General features: G+C 41.3%; 2 protein-coding genes across 7 annotated transcripts in view; one reads left to right on the top strand and one right to left on the bottom strand.

Moving 5' to 3' along the window:
* LOC306994145 (NACHT, LRR and PYD domains-containing protein 3-like) overlaps window positions 1-18,323 on the bottom strand; it is a 56,839-nt gene extending 38,516 nt beyond the window's left edge. For both annotated transcript variants that reach the window (XM_079604503.1, XM_079604502.1), the window contains exons 1-5: window positions 18,027-18,323; window positions 17,223-17,488; window positions 16,782-16,826; window positions 14,670-16,578; window positions 14,159-14,329 (exon numbers count right to left, since the gene is read on the bottom strand). In XM_079604503.1, coding sequence (XP_079460629.1) covers window positions 14,159-14,329; window positions 14,670-16,578; window positions 16,782-16,826; window positions 17,223-17,475 — 2,378 coding nt within the window. In that variant the 5' untranslated portion in view covers window positions 17,476-17,488; window positions 18,027-18,323. The remainder of the gene's footprint in view (window positions 1-14,158; window positions 14,330-14,669; window positions 16,579-16,781; window positions 16,827-17,222; window positions 17,489-18,026) is intronic.
* Window positions 18,324-18,375: 52 nt separating this feature from the next.
* Window positions 18,376-24,462, top strand: part of irak4 (interleukin-1 receptor-associated kinase 4) — a gene marked incomplete at its 5' end in the record, with an annotated part of 11,499 nt that continues 5,412 nt past the window's right edge. For 3 of the 5 annotated variants that reach the window (XM_079604506.1, XM_079604505.1, XM_079604507.1), the window contains 5 exons: window positions 18,479-18,636; window positions 19,856-20,028; window positions 23,258-23,365; window positions 23,430-23,590; window positions 23,757-23,821. In XM_079604506.1, coding sequence (XP_079460632.1) covers window positions 18,479-18,636; window positions 19,856-20,028; window positions 23,258-23,365; window positions 23,430-23,590; window positions 23,757-23,821 — 665 coding nt within the window. Of the gene's footprint in view, window positions 18,637-19,855; window positions 20,029-23,257; window positions 23,366-23,429; window positions 23,591-23,756; window positions 23,822-24,462 lie in introns of all 5 variants that reach the window. The other 2 variants (XM_079604504.1, XM_079604508.1) reach the window with 2 other exon arrangements.

The raw sequence follows: 24,462 nt of genomic DNA, 5'->3' as shown, positions 1-24,462 counted from the left end.
GTCACTAACGTGTAACTTTTATAATGTCGAGTGGGAAAACATGTTCCGTTATCAATTGTTTCAATGGCGGCGGTAAAATTTCAATTTGGAAGAGTAAACGTTGTGAGTTACATAAAATATAATAAATATGTAATATAGTGCTCAGCAAAATTTTTATCTATTCAATTAACATGCTATGGTCATTAAATGGCTTTCCTGAGCTAAATGTAACGTTATGTGACATTGTTCTGCTGTTATATTGACCTCTTTCCATGTTAAAAAACACTAATTTGTCGATATTATGTATACTTTCTAGCTGTACCTTACCCTTGCCTTTCGCAATGTGAAAATGAGATAAATAATGGACACAAATGAAAAACAGGAATTCGTTTATTTGATGTCATTCATTTATTTATTATTGCCAAATGGACAGATCTTTTTATAGTTTCGTTAGCTAATGTTAGCCTAGATAACATAGTTATTGCCAAACTATTTTCATAAATAATCTGTAAGATCGTTTGTACCTTCATCTGTGACTGGAGGCCACTGTCTAATATCATCAACCCAACAAGTCATTCTGCCTGGCTGTAGCTGTCATCGAGGGTGCGTTATCACGGAGGTTTGTTTACATACCGGTAACAGCTCAGTAATGGCGTCGCCACAAGATGGCAGCCTACACAGAACGCTCGTCGGATTCGTCTATACATAGTTCCTACATGACGTCACAACATACGGGCATTTGCCGACCCGCCGCCATTTCTGTGGGCAAAACATTAGAAGGAGAAGCTGAAACGAGTTCATTTCGTGATAAAAAGTGAAAATGGTCATCTCCTGCTGGGTCAATGGATGTTCAAATCGTGCCGGAGGTTCAGTTAAATTTGAATTTTACAATATACCGATGCAACTTGCAGTTTGAATGATGTCCTGTATGAACAAAATGACGAGGTATTAAAAACATACAAAAACAACATTGTTTCCACTGTTCGATCGCGCCCGCGCCTCTCTCTCTCACACACACACGCACGCATTCCAATCTCAGATTATGTCCCTATATAAAGTAGTTCCGCATTATATTACTTAATTTGCACGCAAGTTTTATTTATTTTTATACAGTGACGTCCGTACTGTTTCGGTTCAATACGAATACATGTACCTTTTCACCCCTATTCTTCAGTGTACAAATAAGTACATGCAAGTTACAGAAAGCACCGATGACTGTTTTAAGGGGAACATAGAAATTAAGTTGTGCAGGCTATGGCTTTTTAATAGACAGATAGTCTAGCATAATGCTACGTATCTTCGCTATGATGACTACTTTTCCATTGATTGCACTTGAGCAAACGTCCCCAACCCAACCCTCGGCAAACTGATTGTACGCCTCCAGTGATTTCCAGGCTCGGAATTGCTCATGTGTAAAAACTCCTAGCCAATACCAGATAATGGTACACATGATAATACTGTAACGTTATCTGCGGCAAAGCTGCATAATAAGTGCTCATGCAGTGCTTCCTTCGTTAGCGCATACAGATCCACACCATTTATGACTGAATTTTTCGCATTGTACCTCTCTGTCTTGTGTTGATAGAGTCTCTTTATAATCTCTGTCACTTCATGATTTTCGTAACATTATAAACAGAAAGAAATATTCGAAATTTGCTTGTAAAACTTTGTAAACACAGCAGCTTATCATAGACAGTATGCAGCTTATGCCATCAAAGATGGCGTCTCCGGGGAGGTCATGTGACATTAATTGGCCTGTGGGAACTATGTATTGTAAGAGATCGAGTAAGTGAGTGTACCTGCATTTACAGTAGATATAGTATTTTCCTTCAGGTCAGTCCTATATTCGTAATAAAAAAATCAGTTTGAATGTCCGCTGCGATATCTTGTCCTTTGAACAGTTATGGGGTTTTCTGTGTCCCGCTAGTCATTAGTCAGTCGCGTCTTGCTTCTCCGTGTTCAGTTCACAAGTTTCAGTCCTTTCAATATAAAAGTCTCTCTACAGACTGACTCGCTCATAAAGACAGTCTTTGTCCCCATCTAACGGCGAAATAATGAAACTTCTGTTACAATTGTACTAAACAAATGGGCTTTATGCACAGCTGCACTACTTCCTGAACTTTAGCAGCTCCTTTGATTCCTGTCTGCCATTATTGGACAAACTTTTTCTAAGAGCCTGAAATAAAAATTTGTTTTACAATGTATCGAAGGCTTTGTAATAATCTAAAAAGAAAATGAAGCCATCATTGTCAATAAATTCTGAATAGTCTAACATATCTAGTACTAACCGTATATTATTAGAAATGTGTCTTTTCTGCATAAATCCTGACTGTGTTTCGTCAATTATAGAGTTCAAAACATATTTTAATCTTTCTGCAGCTATTATTTTATAGTGTAATTGGACATCAATTGTCTATTGAGAGGGGATCTTTATTTAATTTTGGTATAAGAGTTATTAATCTTTGACATAATATGGCTGGAAGTAATGCTTTTTCTATACTTTCCTCACACACCTTTAACTAGAATGGCGCTAATAGCTTGTAAAATTCTGAGCTGAGTCCGCTTGATCCGGGAGATTTGTTGGCTTAAACAGTTAGTAGCTTCCTCTATCTCCTTTAATGTGATTAGATACATTTTTAGATTAAAGATTTGTGATTTTACATATAACAGAATTTTCATCAGTTTTTTTCTTTTTTGCCAAATCAGTACTAAAGTTCCTAAGATATTTGCCAATCTCATATTTAGTAAATTCCCAGTTGCTGCTGTAACTATTCTCCTCTCTTGCTTTATTCCAATTTTTGTGAATTACATTATTAATTATTATTATTTCATCTTCTACTTCACTGTAAGAGAGAATGGAGTTGTTAAGTTTCCAGTAAGAAGAGAATCTGTGCACATTATCAGAGGCAAGAAAATAGGTACGAATGAAGATACTCTTGTGGTCAGAAAATGTTGATGGCAAAATGTCAGTAGAGGTATTGCATAATTCTTTAGAGATAAGCCACATATCAATTCGGGACTGGGAGGAGAGAGAGTTCTCTTACGAGAGTTCTCTCGTACTGTGTCGAAGACGCTACGGGAAAGATTCTTTCTCGAGATATTGAAGCCTAAAAAATTAATCCTTAATTTTGTATTAATGTAAAATGCATTTTTGCAGCATACAGCCTTAGGCGGACAGCTTGCGCGCCTATTGGCTGTTCTGCCAGAAAAGCAGCAGCCTATGCGAGGCCTCAAGTGACACTTGACCCAATGAGGGCGCTTCGCACCCTCTGCGTCACGTCCCGCCGAAACGGGCGTGGCCTAGGCTTATAAATACGCGAGCATAGCTGCTCCACACTGATTTTCTTTACTTCACCAGTTGGATCTGGATAGCAAGCCACCACCGCCGTCTGAGAAAGCAACTCTGCAGGACGCGCTCTTTCCCTGAAGCAGCTGATCATCGCCGCCTTCAGTAGCCGTTCCCTGCAGCGCTATCCGGCGTGGATTATATCCTTTTCACTTTGTGTGTGTTTTGTGTGTGTGTTCGCCGCTGCGTCACACATTTTTTACCTCACAAAAGAGCAACGAGTGTCTTTTTAAAGATGCCTCGTACCTCCTGCGGCTCGTTAGAGCCCCACTCAGCGACGGGGACCACGTGCTTGTGCTTCCTGCCTGGGTGAGGATCACGCAGCTTTAGCTCTCATCGATGGTGGCTGCCATCACTGTGATTTGATGCCTACGGTGACTCTGAGGACTCGCCTGGTGTCATTCGCTGAAGCTGCACCTCTGCCCGCTGCAGTACCGCGCCGTAAAAGCGCCGTGCTCAGCGGATCCCGGAACCTCCCTCCGCCACGAGGAGCTCGCCGCTGCTGCCGCCAGCTTCTCCGCCCGCTTCGCTGGACTATCTACTGACGGACAAGGGCCGCTGTTGCCGCCACGTCCGTCGTAAACGAGGAAGGTGAAGCCGCGTCTGTGGAGGACGACCGCTGTTCTCTCCTCGCTTCGGGTAGTGAGGGATGGGCGAGCTCCGAGGATCTCCCCACCCCCGCCGCTCGCGAGCATCGAAGAAGACAGGCCAGCATCGCTCACGCAGGCCGCCGCGAAGCCTCGGTCTTGAGTGATCGGCGCCCGTGGAGCCTGCGCTTTACCGGCTGGATGGCTGCTTTTCTGCAGGGGGACGTACGTTACCGTCCTCACGACTCGCGCTTTTCTTCCTGAGTTTCACGAAGAAGTTGGGAAGTCCTGGAAAGCCCCATTTTCAGCCAGGATGCGTATTTCTGCTTCAGCTTTGAGCAGTCGCCACACCTTCCTAGCCCGCCTAGGAAAGCGATGGTGTTCAAGTCCCGCTGCGGCACGGCCCGTTTGCCTGCACTCAAACGTTGTTTTTACGACGTCCCAGGTAAATCTGAAAAATTTATTTTCTGGTGTCCCGGCCACGGCCGATGGTGTAATGTGTGTAGCTATAATGCCCACGAATCAGTGCCCATTCGTACACACAAGCACAGCCCTACACGATACAGGGCTTGCACAAATAAAATCGACTCATGTCGATTGTGCATCACATGTAGTGAACGTGCCCGCTGTTCAGTGCCCACAATCACTGCATGTCCCACGTTTCTGTAAAAACGAAACGATTGCATGTCCCGGCCACGGCCGATGGTGTAATGTGTGTAACTGTAATGCCCACCCAGTGCCCATTCGTACACACAAGCACAGCCCCGTACAACACAGGGTCTGCACACATAAAATCGATTCACGTCGATTGTGCATCACATGTAGTAAGCGTGACCACTATCCAGTGCCCACAACCACTACACACTGCACGTCCCGCGGTTTCTGTAAAAACGAAACCAACGCACGGTCAGTCAGTTCTAATACACGGTATCACGCGCCCACATTTATTCACAAACATAACCCCCCGCCTCAGACGCCATGTTACAGCACACGGTTGCTCGCGTGTCGCCGCCATTTCACGACCAGGGCCTGGAATTCATTCGACCCCTAGTTACTCCCTGGGGTTTCAGAATGGGTGCTAAAAACTATAACAAGAGGCTATTCGCTACAGTTCTCTCGACGCCCTCCCCGTTACATGACGAGGGTCGAGACCACGGTAAAAACAGGAATAGCACATCTACTTCGAGCCGAAATAGCGAAGTTTTTGGTCAAAGGGGCCATAGAGCCTTTATCTCAAGCTCAAAGCGAAGGGGGTTTGTACAGCAGATATTTCCTGGTGCCAAAGAAAGACGGGGGTCTCAGACCCATTTTAGATCTGAGGTATCTGAACAGAGCGCTTATGAAGCGAAAGTTCAGAATGCTCACGACCAGAAAAATCCTCGCGCAGATTCGCCGAGGAGACTGGTTTATGGCAATAGATCTGAAAGACGCGTATTTTCAAATACCAATTGCGTCACGTCACAGGCGATTCTTGAGATTCGCCTTCGAGGGCCAGGTATATCAGTACACAGTCCTGCCATTCGGCCTGTCTCTAGCACCTCGTACATTTACAGTGTGCATGGACGCGGCGCTGGCACCCCTGAGACTTCGAGGCGTTCGAATTCTGAATTATTTGGACGATTGGCTGATTCTAGCTCAATCATGTTCAGAACTCACTCGCCACAGAACCCTAATACTCGATCACCTCGAGTGTCTAGGTCTCAGAGTCAACTGGGATAAAAGTTCACTAATTCCCAGTCAAAAGCATATCTCTTTTCTGGGAACGGAACTGAACTCGCTGTCCATGACGGCACAGCTGTCGGCACAGCTGTCATCACAGCGCAGACTGAACATCCTGCGTATGCTGAAATCCTTCCGCAGTGGTCGCTTAGTCCCGCTCAGGAAGTTTCAGAGGACGCTGGGCCTTATGGCCTCAGCCTCTTCAGTACTACAGCTGGGTCTGCTGCGCATGCGCCCACTGCAGTTCTGGCTGAAAGCGCGAGTGCCGCGCCGAGCATGGTTCCACGGTCGTTATCGCCTCAAGGTCGATCAGGTGTGCATGGCAGCCCTGATACCATGGAGTGCGTCAGACTGGTACCGGTCAGGTGTAAGCCTGGGGACTTCCTCGAGGGCAGACCGCTCTTTGGCCAGTGGCCAGAACGGGTCAGGTCACTACACATAAACTGCCTGGAAATGTTGGCAGTGGACCTAGCGCTGAGGCGTTTTTGTCCTCGGATAAAGGGACACCACGTCCTAGTCCGTTCGGACAACATGTCGGTAGTGGCCTACATAAACCGCCAGGGGGGTGAAAAATCCCGAAACCTCTACAGGTTGACGGAACGCCTCTTTGTCTGGGCCCGGCACAGCCTGCGCTCACTGAGAGCAGTACACGTGCCAGGGCACCTGAACGTAGGCCCGGACAGACTCTCACGGAACAACGTTCCTACGGGAGAGTGGTCTCTACACCCACAGGCAGTACAGCTGCTGTGGAAGAGGTTCGGCAGAGCAGAGATAGACCTGTTTGCGTCTCAAGAGAATGCTCACTGCCCGAAATTCTTTTCAAAGAGCACAAACGCGCTGGCCAGTGTCTGGCCCCGCTGTCCGCTCAATGCTTTTTCCCGTCTCACTCCTGCCTCAGGTGTTGGAGCGAATCAGAGAAAGCGGATGCTCAGTGCTACTCGTTGCCCCATACTGGACGAGCCAAGCATGGTTGCCAGTACTGATGCAGCTGACGAGCACTGCTCCATGGCCGATACCAGTGAGGAGGGACCTCCTCTCTCAGGCCAAGGGCGCGATTTTGCATCCTCGCCCAGAATTATGCTCCCTACATGTGTGGGCCATAAACGGGTACCCGCTAACCTCCCGAAGGGAGTATTAGACACGATCGAGCAGGCTAGAACCCCATCCACTAGGCGGCTCTATACCTCTAAATGGTCTGTGTTCTCTGGTTGGTGTTCAGACCGGGGTCTGTCACCCCTGCACTGCGGGGAAACGGAGATTCTCTCTTTCTTACAAGAGCTGTTGGATAAGGGTAGGACCCCATCCACGCTTAAAGTATACGTGGCGGCCATATCAGCAGTGGCGGCTGGTGAAAAATATCTTAGGTGGGGCTGTCACAGCCGGTTTCAATAGTCTGGTAACCATGGGAGTATTAGGCCTACTTTCTGCCCTTGGTATGTGTATTGTGCTTTGATGTTTATTTTGTTCTATTCCTTAACCCAGTCCCAGTGGTTCTCAAACTTTTTAGAGTTGTACCCCAAGAGGCTTCTGCGTACCCCCACTCTTCAGTCACACCTTTTTCAGTAAGAGACAATATTTGCCCCCCTAAATCGATTTTTTTCAAGTGCATTTTTACCTTTACAAATACCTTTATAAAATAAATAATGCTTTGAATTAAAAAAAAAGTTAAATGGATAAATTCGCAATGATGGTAAAAACGAAGTGATGCTTTTAAATATTAAATTAAAACTGCCAGTAGGTGATGAGTCATCGAGTCATTCATTAAGTAACGAAGCAAGTGGCTGTATTTATGAATTAATCATTGAATCGTTCACAATCATTGCTGTGTGCTGCAGTTCTGCTGTGGCTTTCATTGGAGCTATTAATTTATTGTAAAAATAGTGACAACTGTGTTGAAAATGAACATCACTTAATATTAATATTTTGTTTGTTGAACTGTTGTATAAAATCAATGCCACTTTTGCAATCGTGTGGATCTTCAATGTGATCATCATTAAACACAGGAACTCACACAGGGTATGTCTTTGTATCGAAGAGAGTTTGAATTATATCGATCTCCATGCACAGCCTGTCTATATTTGTTCTTCATGCTAGTAAGTGCTAACTTAAATCCCTACTTTTACAAAGCTAACATACATTGTTGGGAACGGCAGTCACCACCCAAACACAATTTAACACAAACTGCATGATACCAGTGCTCTGTGAAAAAGTCAGTAATTATTTAATGCCATATTACAAGACTGAACTTAAACAAAAACAAACAAATTGCACAAACTTTCCATTTGCATTTGAAATTTAACTCAAAAAGTTTAGTTTCTTTCTCAGACAGATCCCTCACTTCGGTAACTGTCCATGTTGGATCTGTCCCTGTTGTTTTAAAAAGTAATCACGGAAAGCAAAACAAGGCATTAGCATGACGCATCCAGCTAGCCAGGCGATAGACCGCTGTCTGATCGAGATAGGCGCGCATGAGCGCGGGCAGGCACGCGCAGTTTGGGGCGCTAACAGAAGTGCCCATAGCTGACTAGATTTGAGCTCGCTGATTGGCTACAGTTTATGTCAAACATGTATATCTTAAATCAGCAATTGGCTAAGCTGCTCCACAGACCCGCCTCTCTGGGGCGATTTCTCCAGCGCCCCAGAGCTGATTAGACGTGCACGCAGGTGGAGGAGACGTGTTGAAAAAGCAGACATTTTTAATTTCTATCATATTTTTCACATATACTGGGTGTATTTAATATCTTAAACACACAAATACTGACAATTTGTATGTATGTTTTATGTATGTATTTACTTATTTATTTAATGAGTGTGGCTCATAAACTGTGGTCTGGCTCATGGGGGGGGCGGCGCCCTAGCGCCCTCTATTGGCCAGCCGCCCCTGCATATCAGCGTTCGTTAATCCGACGCTTGGCCGTTCACTGGCCAGAAACGATCTGGTGGTTCGTTTCCTCAAAGGAGCCAGGAGGCTGAATCCTCCCAGACCTCCTTCAGTCCCCGTCTGGGACCTTTCTACGGTACTGAATGCCATGAAGGGTGCCCCATTTGAGCCTGTACACTCAGTTGACATGAAGCACTTGTCTTTCAATACCGTGTTTCTTTTGGCTCTTGCTTCAGTGAAGCGTGTGGGGGATTTGCAGGCACTCTCAGTGAGAGCGTCATGTATGGAGTTCGGCCTAACGACTCTAAAGTCGTATTAAAACCGAAACATGGGTACGTGCCTAAGTCCCTCAACACACCGTTCAGGGCTCAGGTCATCTCCCTGTCGGCTCTGCCGGCCTCCGAGGACGGAAATAGCTCCCTTTGTCCAGTCAGGGCATTAAGAGCTTATGTGTCCCTCTCCGCTGTTTTTAGACAGACGGAGCAGCTCTTCGTTTTGTTCAGTGGGCGTTCTAAAGGGCGAGCCGCAACGAAACAAAGCCTGTCTAGATGGGTGGTGGATGCCATAGCGCTGGCCTACGCATCAGAAGGTTTAACATGCCCTCTGGGCATCAGAGCACACTCTACGAGAGGCATGGCCTCTTCGTGGGCCTGGTATAGTGGAATCTCGTTGCAAGATATTTGTATGGCGGCAGGCTGGGCCTCCCCATCTACATTTATAAGGTTCTATAACCTAGAGGTTCCCGCGTTGCAGGCTAAACTGCTCTCGGTCTAGGAGACTCAAACGGTGTCCCTGCCCCGCATCGCGACCCAGATCACCTTATGTTTAAGCATCACTCACTGACAACCATGTCCCATGAGCATGCTATGACCCGCCACATATATCTATTTTGCTACATATATATGCTATTATAAAGGGATGATGCTATTCTAGCCGCTCTCCTTATAAAACTCTCTGTGAGTTGTTGTGTGTAGGCACTTGCATGCCCTGGGCGCGCGCACCCTTGGGTGTCTGTGCTGGATCCGAGCACGCACGGCGTTTTACATGGGGTTCCCGTAGCGTCTTCGACGCAGTACGAAAGAACTCTCGTAAGAGAACGTGCTCGGTTACTAACGTAACCTCGGTTCTCTCTAGAAGAGGAACGAGTACTGCGTCTCAGTGCCGTGCATGCCCACTCTGCGTCGCTTCAGTGGCGAAAATCAGTGTGGAGCAGCTATGCTCGCGTATTTATAAGCCTAGGCCACGCCCGTTTCGGCGGGACGTGACGCTGAGGGCGCGAAGCGCCCTCATTGGGTCAAGTGTCACTTGAGGCCTCGCATAGGCTGCTGCTTTTCTGGCAGAACAGCCAATAGGCGCGCAAGCTGTCCGCCTAAGGCTGTATGCTGCAGAAATGCGTTTTACATTAATACAAAATTAAGGATTCATTTTTTTAGGCTTCAATATCTCGAGAAAGAATCTTTCCCGTAGCGTCTTCGACGCAGTACTCGTTCCTCTTCAAGAGAGAACCGAGGTTACGTTAGTAACCGAGTATGTTATTACTCCATGTGAACTTTTGAGAGGGATGTAACACTCTCCATCTATCGATCAAAGAGAATCTTTGCATAAACATTTTCAAGTATAAACTAGTATTGTCAGGGAGTTTTGGAGGCCATCTGTCTCTGTTGCAATCTAAGGCAACATTAAAATCTCCAACAAAAATAAGCATGGAATTTGGGTATTTAGTTAAACATTTCAACACATTTTCCTCTAAATGGCTAATAAAGGCTTCATTTTCTTTCTGCTGGTTATAGCCATAAACACAAACAAGAATACATGTCAAAAAAAATGTCGCCACCCATGTTAACAGGTTAGAGCGGTGATTCGCAACCGGTGGGCCTCGGAGCGCCATCTGGTGGGCCGTGTAGGCAGTGTAGACTACCCCCAAATTATATATTTTTTTATTGACAAATCTTGATATTTTCTAAAAAAATAAAAAGACCCCGCATAGTAAACATACAAAATTCATCATCAAAATAGAAACAACGCAGAACACATAGACAGAAATAAAGTGGCACACTTCCAACATTGACAGAAATCTATGTGTCCACGCATGCACAAACAAACACACACACGCACACACACACATATATAGAGGAATACATTTTTGAGAATAAAAACTGTTCTCTTATCATTTGTAAAATGAAATCATCCAATGCAGAACCACCACAAAAATAAATTGGTGACACTGACACATTGAAAATGTGCACCGACACACACACACACACACACACACTAACACACTCACTCTCTCTCTCTCTCACACACAGAGACACACACACACACACACACACTCACTCTCTCTCACACACAGACAGACAAACACGCACACACACACACACACACACACTAACACAGTCACTCTATCTCTCACACCCACACACACACGTACACACACATACTAACACACTCACTCTCTATCACACACAGACAGACACACACACACTAACACAGTCACTCTATCTCTCACACACAGACAGACACACACACACACACACACACACAGGAATACATTTGTAAAGCTATAATAAAAAGTCTTATAATTTGCCAAATAAAATGCAGAACCCTGACACAGACAATGTACACACACGTACACACATACACACACGACACACACTAACACACTCACTCTCTCTCTCACACACAGACAGACAAACACACACACACACAAACATACTAACACAGTCACTCTATCTCTCACACACATACTAACACACTCACTCTCTCACACACAGACAGACACACATACTAACAGTCACTCTATCTCTCTCACACACACATACACACACTAACACACTCACTCTCTCTCACACACAGACAGACACACACTCACTCTCTCTCACACACAGACAGACAGACACACACACACAATCACACACACACTTTTCAGAATAAAAACTGTTCTCTTACCATTTGTAAAATAAAATCATGCAAAATGCAGAACCACCACAAAAATAAATTGGTGACATTGACACATTGAAAATGTGCACACACACACACACACACACACACACACACACACACACACACACACACACACACACACACACACGAATACATTTGTAAGGTTATAATAAAAAGTCTTATAATTTGCCAAATAAAATGCAGAAACACCACAAACATAAATTGGTGACACTGACACATCGACAATGTACACACACGTTCACCAACACACACTAACACACTCACTCTCTCTCTCACACATACACACACATACTAACACACTCACTCTCTCTCTCTCACATACACACACATACTAACACACTCACTCTCTCTCACACACACAGACAGACACACACCAGACACACACACGCACACTAACACAGTCACTCTATCTCTCTCTCTCACACACACACACACACACACACGTACACACACACACACACATACTAACACACTCACTCACTCTCACACACAGACACAGACACACACACACAGTACCAATTTTATTTTTTTACTGCTTTATTTACTCATTTGTTATTGCTCTTCAGTTCATTGCATTTTTATGTTTTTTTTCTAAATATGTAATATAAAACTGTAAATTTTTGTTCTGTTACAGTTTGTAACGTTGATTAAAATGATTATTGTATTAAAAACAGATGATTGAAATAAATGATCAAATCTAAAGACTCTAACATTTCTCTTTGTAACATCTTGTTCAGGTTTGATTCTAATCATAGTGTAACATTATTGAAAAACTTTTTTCAGTAAAAAAAATGCTAAACTTTGACAAATAGTATTTTTTCTAGAGATGCTCCGATCAGCATTTTTGGGGCCGATTACCGATCACCAAAATCATGACCTGCCGATTGCCGATCACTGCCGATCACAGAATGGCAGAGGAATGGGAATCTTTTATCTATAATCAGAGTTTGCACCACTTGTAGAAATGAAACTACTGGTAACTATGAGGTGGCAATAACTATTTTTTTTCTGGAACAACCATTAATGCAAAACACCACAAAACCAGTAGGTTGTTTATCAGACAGAAATTCATGAAATAACTTTTGTAAGTCAAATTTAAGACCGTTTTAAGACATTTTAAGATCATAAAGATTGAAATTTAAGACCTACACGTATGAACCAGCAAATAACAAATAAAATTAGCATCAATGTGCACTTTTTGTTTACATAAGCATTAAAATAATAACATAAATTATGGCTAGATTTTAAAAGAGTGTCTTTCTTGCAACATGTACAAGTGCAAATAAAGTTGACAAAAAAGGTTTTATAAAAAGATAAACCTCATATTTCAGCCTTTAAATATTTTTTTTATAAAAAGAATGAGTCAAAAAAAGATAAAATACTGACATTTACAATGCACATTAGCTTATCTTTTATTATTAATAGTAAAATTCGGTCTGATTTTCTCGTGGCGTCTGTCGTTGCTATGCAACCATGCACTGCGCTCTCCACAACGACAAAGAAGTTTTAGTCGCTTTTGCGGAATTCTGAAGTTAATCTTTTTTTTCATCTCGCTGCGCCTGGAAAAAACGGCTGCATCGCTTCTATAATGAGCGCGCTTGCCGCACGCCTACATTTGAAATAACGAACTTGAGCACGCAAAAGACGCGATATGTGAACGGCCCCTTGGCGAGCTACCTCCAGTCAGGCCACGAGTTACTGGCAGCTCGCGAGCGCCGTGTTGGAGACCCCTGCTCTCTAGAACTCCGCTTTGTAGGCTACGACTACTTTTTAGCTACTTTGTAATGACTTTCTGCGGCCAGAATCATGTTGACACTGGCAAGCTCCGGTCTGCTGTTGTGTCCCCGTGCGCCGCGCATGCAGGTGGAAAAAAGTCGCGCGAGTAAATTACTTCACGTGATCGGCTTTTTTGATCGGCGCTTTTGGGGTTCACCGATCAAGCTATTTTTAGCCAATATCGGCCGATCATGATCGGCGGCCGATCAATCGGAGCATCACTAATTTTTTCTGTTCTAATTGTGATATAAAAAAATTTAGATATGAATCCAACTGAATCCAACTTGTGAAAAGATATATTTTGGTTAGTCAAACAGCAAATAGCATATAGTGGAGCTCTAGTCATCTAGTGGTTAAAGTGAATTTTTTTATTTTAAAACTGCATTTTCCAAAAAATGGGCAAAAATCTTACATTAAACCATGTAAAATTATCCATGTTATCCCCATACATAAAAAGTTAGAAATCTGGGTCTTTTATAAAGTGAATTTGACATAAAATGCTTTTTTTTGTAAAAAAAATAATAAAATAAAATAAATAAATATTTATTTATTTTTAGAAATTTAAAAGATATCAAAAATCCTCCAAAAACGGCACAAATGTTGAGTAAAAACATTAATAAACAGAGTAAAATTACATTTGTAAAAAAAAAAGTATTATTCTGTTACAAAATTAAATGTTATTGTCTGGGGTCCCTGGAGACCCCAAAGACAACTAGTGTAGACACAAATGAAGATAATCAGAGGGTTAGGCATCATCAATATGGTGTGTACTGAGTTTGATATATTAAAATCATTGTCTTTGTGCATTAAGGCACGTGAAGCATTTTCATGTTAAGCGTTTTATAATGTCATACTGTTTTAAGTGCATAAAATACTGAAGTTGGTGTTGTATAAGAATGAAGCTCAAACCTCAGTATCCTCAGCTGACAGTGTGGGCTCCTCAGTCCATCAGAGAGCAGCTTCACTCCTGAATCCTGCAGGTCATTGAGACTTATGTTCAGCTCTATCAGTGAGTTTGGTGTCTGCAGGGCCGAAGCCACAGTTTCACAGCAGGTGTCATCGAGAGAACAGTTGGAGAGTCTGTAAAAACAGGACATTTGTCCATGGCATGTATTGTGTGTTCATCTTGTAGGAACAGTGTTTGTAGTAACATTGATAAGTTATGTCATGTTCTTTGTAAAACATTCAAGCTTTCTGTAAAAATATAAATGTCATATATGCTGGAGCTGATGTGATAGTCAAGTGAAAATAACGTTTAAATTGATGTCTATGAAATCACTCTTTAGTAAATCCATTTTAGTAAATACAGATTTTACTCTCTAAAATCAGTAAAAACATGATACTTCAAACTGCATATTATGCTAAAATTGATTTACAGCGCTAAAAACTTTGATTAAACAGCCGTCGACAAGTTTCTTACTGTGCTTTTCTGCAGCATCTCACAGCTGGCAGGAGATTGATGTGGCCTCCCAATGATGTCCTGTACCTCCTCAGGTCGAGCTCCTCCAGCACCTCCTCTGACATCAGCTGTACGTAAGCCATCAATGAGCACATGGACGACGGGAGCTCTCTTTCTGGAGATGATCTGAAGTAGCTTTGTATTTCTGTATATAATGAATTGTCATTGAGCTCCAGTAAGCAGTAGAACAGGTTGACTGACGTTTCAGGTGAGATGGTATCGTCCTGGTTTTGTAATTGTTCTTTAATGTGTTTGGTTATTTCTGTGACGCTGGCTTTGCTGTTGTCAGTGTGTGTGAGCAGGCCTCTGAGCAGTTCCTGATTCGATTCCAGTGAAATGCCCAGCAGAAACCGTACAAATAGGTCTAAATGTCCTTTCTGACTTTGCATTGCTTTCTCTACAGCCTTCTTTAGTAAATCATGTAAAGCAATATTTTTGTCTGGAATTTTTAAGACAGACATACTCTTATTCTTGTTGGTTTTGAACAGTTTTGCGAACTGAAAAGGAAACCGACGGTTATTTTTGTCTGGCTTGTCGATGTGGTCAGGCCTGGCTTTGAATTGTGTTTCTTCAAGGAAAAACTTCAGCTCGTCCATGTTCTTGTCCAGGTAGCAGAGGAACACGTGCACTGCAGCGAGGAACTCTTGAACACTCAGATGCACGAAGCAGAAGACCTTCTTCTCATGAAGTCCAGCTTCTTGCTGAAAGATCTCAGTGAGCATTCCTGTGGACTCAAAGTCTTCACTCACATCAATACCACATGCTCTCAGATCCTTCTCATAGAACACTATGCTTTCCTTCTTCAGCTGTTCAAACGCTAGCTTAGCTAACTTCAAAATCATTGTTTTATTGGAATCTAAGAGCTTGGCACGTTCTCTTTCTGTTTTTCTGTCACACTTCTGGCTCTTCATGTTCATCTGTATTAGCAGGAAGTGGATGTACATTTCAGTGAGTGTCGTGTTGATGCTCTCTGCATCGTTCCCAACGGGGACGTCCTGAAGAACTGTGGCTGTGATCCAACAGAACACGGGAATATAGCACATGATGTAGAGACTACGAGATTTCTTAATGTGTGAGATCATTCTGGAGGCCTGAGTCTCATCTTTGATTCTCTTCCTGAAATACTCCTCCTTCTGCTGGTCAGTGAACCCTCGCACCTCGGTGAACAACCCTACATACTCAGGAGGGATCTGATTGGCTGCTGCTGGTCGTGATGTCACCCAGACGTGAGCTGATGGAAGCAGAGTCCCGTTCACCAGACTTGTAAATAGTTCATCAATAGATGATCGCTCATCAACACTCTTATCAATTTCACTGTCAAAATCCAAAGTCAGTCGACTCTCATCCAGTCCATCAAAGATAAACGCAAGCTTACGACTAAATATCTCACATATCTTTGGTGTTTTCAGGTCATTCAGTTCAGGATTAAATTTCTGTATAAACTCATGCAGACTGATCTCTCTGTCTTTAATGCAGTTAATCCTTCGGAATGGAAGAAAGAAAACACAGTCTATCTCCTGATTGGCTTCTCCTTCTGCCCAGTCCAGAATGAACTTGTGCACTGAGACAGTTTTTCCAACGCCAGCGACACCTTTCGTCAGAACAATCTTTTTCTTCTTTTTGTTCCGACTAAATACATCATTGCATTTGATTGGCCTGTCCTGTGATTTACGAGGTTTAATGGCTTTATCAATCTGCAGAATCTCATGTTCTTGATTGACTTCTTTAAGATCCCCCTCCGTAATGAAGAGTTCTGTGAAAACATCCTTGAGATCTGCTTCATTTTCCTTTTTACACTCAAAGATGTGTTCTACTTTCTCCTTCATGTTCATTTTGTGAGTTTTCAAGAATTCCTGCAGCCAGTCATCATCTGTTATGAAAAATATAAATAAACAGGAAAAGGTGTGAACATGTATTTCACATTAGCATGATTTTCATCACAATCAACTAGAGCAGACATATGGTATTTACATTTATAGCACTGAAAGCAGTTATGTTGTGTACTAAGATCAATATACATCAAACATGCTGAAATATCTGACCCACTGTAAGGCATAATTAAGGTTAATTCACCTCGTTTTCTTGTGTGTTTCTCGGCTGCTTCTGATGATTCTTGCACTGTGAAGAGAGAGAATGAAATTAGACTGTATGTTCATCAAAGTATCCTGAAAAAGGCACTGCATCGTGTTTCCACACTTCATTAAGCAGCACAACTATTAAACTATTAACTAAATCATCATATTATACTGATTTCTGAAGGATCATGTGACACTGAAGACTGGAGTAATGATGCTGGAAATTCAGCTGTGAAACTTTTATGGCAACATAGGATTTTTTTTCAAGATATATAAATAGAAAACCATTGTTTTAAATTGTAATATTTCACAATATTTTAACTATTTTTGATAATTAAATTCAACCTTGGTGAACATAAGAATCTTCTTTGAAAATAATCTGAATATATATGTCTATGAATCTATGCTGCCTCTCGTTCTCCATTCTCTCTTTTATTACCTTCAGTGTAGTTCTTCTGTAACTCTTCAGCCAGCTGGTTCTGGTTCATCTTCCACAGGATGTTCAGTGTTTTCTCCACAGCTTCTTCCGGTCCAAAACGCTCCATCATTATATCCACTATATCAGTGACACCAGCCTTCTCCAGTTTACCAGCTCCGACGGGTCCATCTTCTTTTAAGTGCCACTTAAATTTCTTCAGATCACATTCTTTCAGGTCTTCTAGAGTATGAAGCAGCTCTAAACGAGTTGCCATCTTCCGTCAGGGACTGTTGGAGCAAAGGAAAAAGTATTTAAATAATTGCACTTTTATAGCAGAGATCTATGTGTGTGCAAATAAATGTGTGTAACGAAATGACACTGTGGCAGATCAACTATTATGAAGCATTATTTACCCTCTTAAGGTCTAAAACTAATTCTTCAGTTTGTTATTCAATTCAACTGTCATTAGCTCAATTGGTTTCTGATATACCGGTGTTCAGCTGAATGTTGGGGATTATTGAGTCTCAACATGATTAGATTATCAGAATCACTTTCACATTTGGTCATTCTCTTCTTGAAAAGACTCGTCTTCTACATTTCAAACAAGACTGGAATAAAAAGAATAACGTGACACTGAACATAAAAAGTTACAATAGTTATTGTGAATAATAATAATAATTGATACAAAAAAATGATGATTAATGGAAAAAAATAGTCAGCAGACACCAGATACACACTCACTCACTTTCACAAACACTCAGAGCCTCGATCACTGGAAACATGACACTTACATTGGTCAGTAACTTAAGATATTTCCTAACTTACCTTGAATAATGACAATATTTGCAGTTGTTTTTTGTCCTCTGTAATGGCACCTCGATCATCAAAAGCAGTGAATTCCTTTCACTTCCGTGTTCTCATGAAGAACTGTGTGTTTCTCTGCAGAACTGGTTTTTTTGTGTGTGTTTTTTTTACAGAAAGTTTGTCTAGTTCATTGTGATCTATAATCTCCACGGTAAAAACTCGCTTTTATGTATAAAACAGACTTTGGACTATTATACCAGGTGAAGCGTGGAGATCCCGGTTTATAGCTTTTATTCAAGCGTAATCTCATTTAGTTTCGGTTTAAAGCGGATGTTGTAGGAACGGGAAATGACAACAGATCAAGGAAGTTACTCAATCTCGGAAAACACAAGAAGAAAAGCCCTGAATGTGTGTGAACCCTTCAGGAGAGATTCTGCGCGTGTTCATGAAGAGCAAACACGGTTCGGTTCGGCATGTGTGACGTCACGCGGGCCACGCCGGTTCGGAAGCTCCGGTTCTCCACACTGAGGGCTTTATCTGACCAGCTGGACCCGCAGGAGGACTGGAGGAGCGTCATGATGGACATCTGCGGAACCTCCGGAGAACCCAGATACTCTCAGCTGCACATCCGGTACATCATCATCATCATCATCACACACACTAGCAGGCCTTTAAAGAGAAACTCTTGATGTTTTTGTTTTTTTTGTTGTTTTTTACATATGATAGATTAATTAGATTATTTTGTTACAGTTTTATGTTTTAATTTTAGTATATTTAATAATTGTATGTTTTTTCATTATCTATCATTCTGTCTGTTTATCTATCGCTCTATCCATTCATCCATAACTGTATCCATCCATCCTTCTATCCTTCTGTCCATCCATCCATTGTTCTGTCCATCCATCTATCCATACATCATTCTGTCCATCCCATCCATTCATCCATCCTTCTGTCCATCCATTCATCCATCCATTCATCCATCCTTCTGTCCATCCATTCATCCATCCATTCATCCATCCATTCATCCATCCATCCATCTTTTGGTCCATTCATCCATTGTTCTGTCCATCCATCCATCATTCTGTCCATCCCATCCATATTTCGGTCCATCCATTCTTCTATTCATCTTCCATCATTATATCCATCCATTGTTCAATCCATAATTATTTTTTCATTACTCGAATACTATTATAGTATTTAATTATATTTTGAATGAGCTTTTATTTGTATATTTTCCGTTTTAATTTTAGCTTTAGAAATTATTTTGTGATTTTTAATGTCTTTGTCAGTTTTGCTTTTAATAATTTAAGTACTTACTTATTTATTTCAGTTAGTTATTTGCCAAGCCAACATCTGTAATGTTTAAAAAAATCACTTTTCAGTTTTTCATCTAATGTTTATATTTTATACCCCCAGTTTCACAGGCAAGGCTTAAGCGACTCCCAGACTAAAATGCATGTTAAAGCTGTTTTAACTGAAAGCATATCATAAAATAAGTTACTATCATTATTTTGTCTCAAGATGCACCAGTGATATTATTTTCTACATTTTTAAAAGCTACTTAAAGGGATAGTTCACCCAAAATCTGAGTTATATTAAAACATGTCCTGGCTCTTCCAAGCTTTGTATTTTATTTAAGCTTAATTTCAATTACTGAAAACAATTTTTATTTTATAGTTTTAGTTCAACACTGTAACAATTTCAACACTGGTGGTAATCACCTGTTCAGAACTCACCGCTCCAGTACTGGGGTGTTTGAGATGGTTGCTATGCAGTTGCTAAGGTGTTCTGTATGGTTGCTATGCAGTTGCTAAGATGTTCTGTATGGTTGCTATGGGCGTCTGGTTTAGGAGGTTTGAAGCAGCCGTTCTCCAGGGAAAGAGTCCCACGATGGAGATGCTGTTCGACTGGGGAACCACAAACTGCACCGTTGGAGATCTGGTGGAGATTCTGACCCGACACCAGCTGTTCTCCGCCGTCAGCGTCCTGCTGCCCGAAGACAAGACCTGCCATACTGAAGCAGGTATTCTGACCGCCAGGACCTGTTCTGGGATCTCAGGCTACGTCTACATTAACCCGGATATGTCTGAAATTGGTGTTTTCGTTCCAAAACACACTTCGTCAACTCAACGTTTCAAGAGTTCTCCAAAAGTTTCTCGATTAAAAAGTTCATTGAAACAAACTTTAAGTTGGCTTGTGAAAGTTTGGACAAGATAGTTTGAAAAAGTTTAAAGTTTAAATTAGTTTAAAGTTTAAAGCAGTTTAAAAAAGTTTGAAGTTTAAATTAGTTTGAAGTTTAAAGTAGTTTGAAGTTTAAATTAGTGTAAAGTTTAAAATAGTTTAAAGTTTAAAGTAGTTTAAAGTTTAAAGTAGTTTACAGTTAAAAATAGTTTAAACTTTAAAGTAGTTTGAAGTTTAAATTAGTTTAAAGTAGATTAAAGTTTAAATTAGTTTGAAGTTTAAAGTAGTTTACAGTTTAAAGTAATTTAAAGTAGATTGAAGTTTAAAGTAGTTTACAGTTTAAAGTAGTTTAAAGTTTAAAATAGTTTAAAGTTTAAATTAGTTTGAAGTTTAAATTAGTTTAAAGTAGTTTGAAGTTTAAAGTAGTTTAAAGTGATTTGAAGTTTAAAATAGTTTGAAGTTTAAATTAGTTTGAAGTTTAAAGTAGTTTGAAGTTTAAATTAGTGTAAAATGTAAAATAGTTTAAAGTTCTCCTTTACAGCTCGTGCCTCAGATACTCTGCCGAAAACTAAATCTGTTTGGCTTTGATGATCATCTCTATCGTGTTCACGCTCGCGCGACATTGCAGTTCTTCTTCATCATGAAAGTTTATTATCAGTTTTAAAGGGATACTCATTTTACAACTCCCCCAGAGTTAAACAGTTTTACCGTTTTCGAATCCATTCAGCCGAACTCCGGTTCTGACGGTACCAGTTTTAGCATAGCTTAGCATAGATCATTGATCCTGATGGGTCCAGTAGCATTTCTTTCAAAATGACCAACGAGTTTCAATATTTTTCCTATTTAAAACTTGACTCTTCTGTAGTTAAACCGTGTACTAAGATCGACTGAAAATGAAAAGTTGCGATTTTCCAAGCCTATATGGCTAGGAACTACTCTCATTCCGGCGTAAGAATCAAGGAACTGTGCGGCCGTACCGTGGGTGCAGCAGCGTAATGATATGACGAAGCACCTGAAAATAGTCCCCAGCTCGGTAACTTCCAACATGACCGGGACTACGTTTGTGTAGTTTTTAGGCGGCAAATTAGGTTTCCTGTGCGATTAGCCATGGTTCTGTGCGTAGTAAATCTACATCGTCTCTCACAAATGTCTCCATGCTACAAGGCTGTGCAAGCAGGTTGTCACGTTGGTTTGTTGACGGCAAGTGCTTCGTCATATCATTACGCTGCTGCACCCATGGTACGGCCGCACAGTTCCTGTATTCTTACGCCGGAATGAGAGTAGTTCTAGCCATATAGGCTTGGAAAATCGCAACTTTTCATTTTCGGTTTAGTACACGGTTTAACTACAGAAGAGTCAAGTTTTAAATAGGAAAAATATTGAAACTCGTTGGTCATTTTGAAAGAAATGCTACTGGACCCTTCAGAATCAATGATCTATGCTAAGCTATGCTAAAACTGGTACCGTCAGAACCGGAGTTCGGCTGAATGAATTCGAAAACGGTAAAACTCAACTGTTTAACTCTGGGGGAGTTGTAAAATGAGCCTATTTCCAAAAAAAGTGGACTATCCCTTTAAAGTCATATCAGTCTAAACTTCTGATGGTTTTCTGAGAACACACACCCGTCGCGTGAGTATTAAAAAGTTCTCTTTCACGTCTTATTGTGTTTAATCTGACAAAACACACAAAGAAAAACAGAAAATCACTCTCTGCTATTGACTGGATAACTTTAGTAGCTTTAATAAGAATATGTTTCTTACTTCAATGCTGCTGTTAAATGATCTGGCGAGGAGATAAACATGGCAGACTGTGTACAGCTCACTGAGGGGCGTGGTCTATGCTAATAGGGTGAAGTCTTTCAGCAGTCATGGGCGGGTCTATGCTAATAGGGTGAAGTCTTTCATCAGTCATGGGCGGGTCTATGCTAATAGGGTGAAGTCTTTAAGCAGTCATGGGCGGGGTCTATGCTAATAGGGTGAAGTCTTTCATCAGTCATGGGCGGGGTCTATGCTAATAGGGTGAAGCCTTTCAGCAGTCATGGGCGGGGTCTATGCTAATAGGGTGAAGTCTTTCAGCAGTCATGGGCAGGGTCTATGCTAATTGGGTGAAGTCTTTCATCAGTCATGGGCGGGGTCTATGCTAATAGGGTGAAGCCTTTCAGCAGTCATGGGCGGGGTCTATGCTAATAGGGTGAAGCCTTTCAGCAGTCATGGGCGGGGTCTATGCTAATAGGGTGAAGTCTTTCATCAGTCATGGGCGGGGTCTATGCTAATAGGGTGAAGCCTTTCAGCAGTCATGGGCGGGGTCTATGCTAATAGGGTGAAGTCTTTCAGCAGTCATGGGCAGGGTCTATGCTAATTGGGTGAAGTCTTTCATCAGTCATGGGCGGGGTCTATGCTAATAGGGTGAAGCCTTTCAGCAGTCATGGGCGGGGTCTATGCTAATAGGGTGAAGCCTTTCAGCAGTCATGGGCGGGGTCTATGCTAATAGGACGGAGTCTGTCAGCAGTCGTGGGCGGGGCTTAAGCATATGTGACGTCACATTGCATAGAAACTGCAAACGGCTTTATCTGAGACACTGCTTATGATTTATGAGGATTAAAAAAAGGAGTGGGTGAATTTTTACTACTATAGGGTGGTTATGTACGCACACTGCCGACACGCATTTATGTTTAAACACCGTTTAAAAGTAAAGTAATAGCTGCCCTTTAAATCATCAGAAAAATATGCTTTTTCAAATGTATCTATAGACGTAGATGTATTAAAGTCAGCATGAAAGGGAAGTTGCGCTCGTCTTTTTTCCCCTATTGTGCCGTATATCCCAGTGAAGCGCTTCTGGATCCAGAACAAATGTGGGCGGGGCTTGATTTTGACTGTGGGGAATTGGTTGGATGGTTGTGGTTTGCTATTGGCTGATCTCATGTGAGTGACAGGTTGCCCCGCCCTCGTCATCAGAGAAGAGAAGCTGCAAGAGGAAGATATTATTAACACAATAATGATGATGTGCACCTATAAATCATTTCTAATAAACACTTTTGAAATCCGACTCATCTGGGGTGTCCGTCTGCGCAGCGCAGCGTGAAGAAGAGCTTCGTCTGTCCGCCCGTCCTGAGGTCATTAAACCCGTTCAGCCGGACAGCCGCACCGGACCCGAGGAAAACACATGGAGCAGCTCTGAAGGTCTTCATATAATCACATCAGACATCCGTTACCCATCAGCCCCTAAAACCCCTCTCTCACCCAGGTTTCCACACGTTCTCTCACCGCGAGCTGACGGTCATCACGAGCGATTGGGACGATCGCCCCCTGGTGGACGGAGGCTGTCGGCTCGGCTCCGGCGGGTTCGGCGTCGTCTTCAGAGGCCGGATGGGAGACACTTATGTAGCTGTGAAGAAGCTCAATCCTGTGAGTTTGAGCTCAGTAGTGCTGCGAAATACCTCTAAACTATCACATCAACAAGTTTTGTGTGTTTGATAACCGTTTTACTTCTGCATTTGAGTGGACATAGACTGTATGATCTATTAAAAGTTAAAGTTTAAAAAGCATCATGGTAACGTTTGTTTTGTTCTAGATGGACGACGGCTCACTCGAAGACCTGAAGACTCAGTTTAATCAAGAGATTCAAACTCTCAGGAGGTACAAATATATTTAAAAATAATTATAATTATAAAATTACATTTTTTAATTACATTATGAAAAAACTATGGATTGATTGTATTTTATATGTAATTTTATTGTATATAAAATATTATAATAGAATCTATTTATAAATAATCAAACATTCTTCTATATATATATATATTTACAGAACAACATGTTTATTTATATATATATTATATAAAATGTCTTATTAATAATCTAATAATCAAAATTATATATACATTTAAAAAAAAATATATATATATACACATATTATACATATATATATTTTATAATTACATTATGAAAAACTATGATTTAAAATATTTTTATATAATTGTATTATATATATTATAATCTATTTATAAATAATTAAACGCATATATATATATTATATATATATATATTTATATATTATTCTTCAACCATATTGATTATATATCAAAATGTTTATTATATGTATTATTTATTATGTAATTTGCTATATATAAAACATGATGTATTATATAAGATATTTTTTAAATAAATATTATTTTCTATTTATACACACACACACACACACATAAACATATTTATTCATATGTGAATGAATAAATGTATAGTGGAAAAAAATGTATATATTTTTCAAGTCTTCTGTC

Source organism: Phoxinus phoxinus (genome assembly GCF_949152265.1).
Source record: "Phoxinus phoxinus genome assembly, chromosome: 25".
In the NCBI taxonomy this organism is placed as follows: Eukaryota; Metazoa; Chordata; class Actinopteri; order Cypriniformes; family Leuciscidae; genus Phoxinus; species Phoxinus phoxinus.
This window is presented reverse-complemented; position numbering and strand designations above follow the sequence as displayed.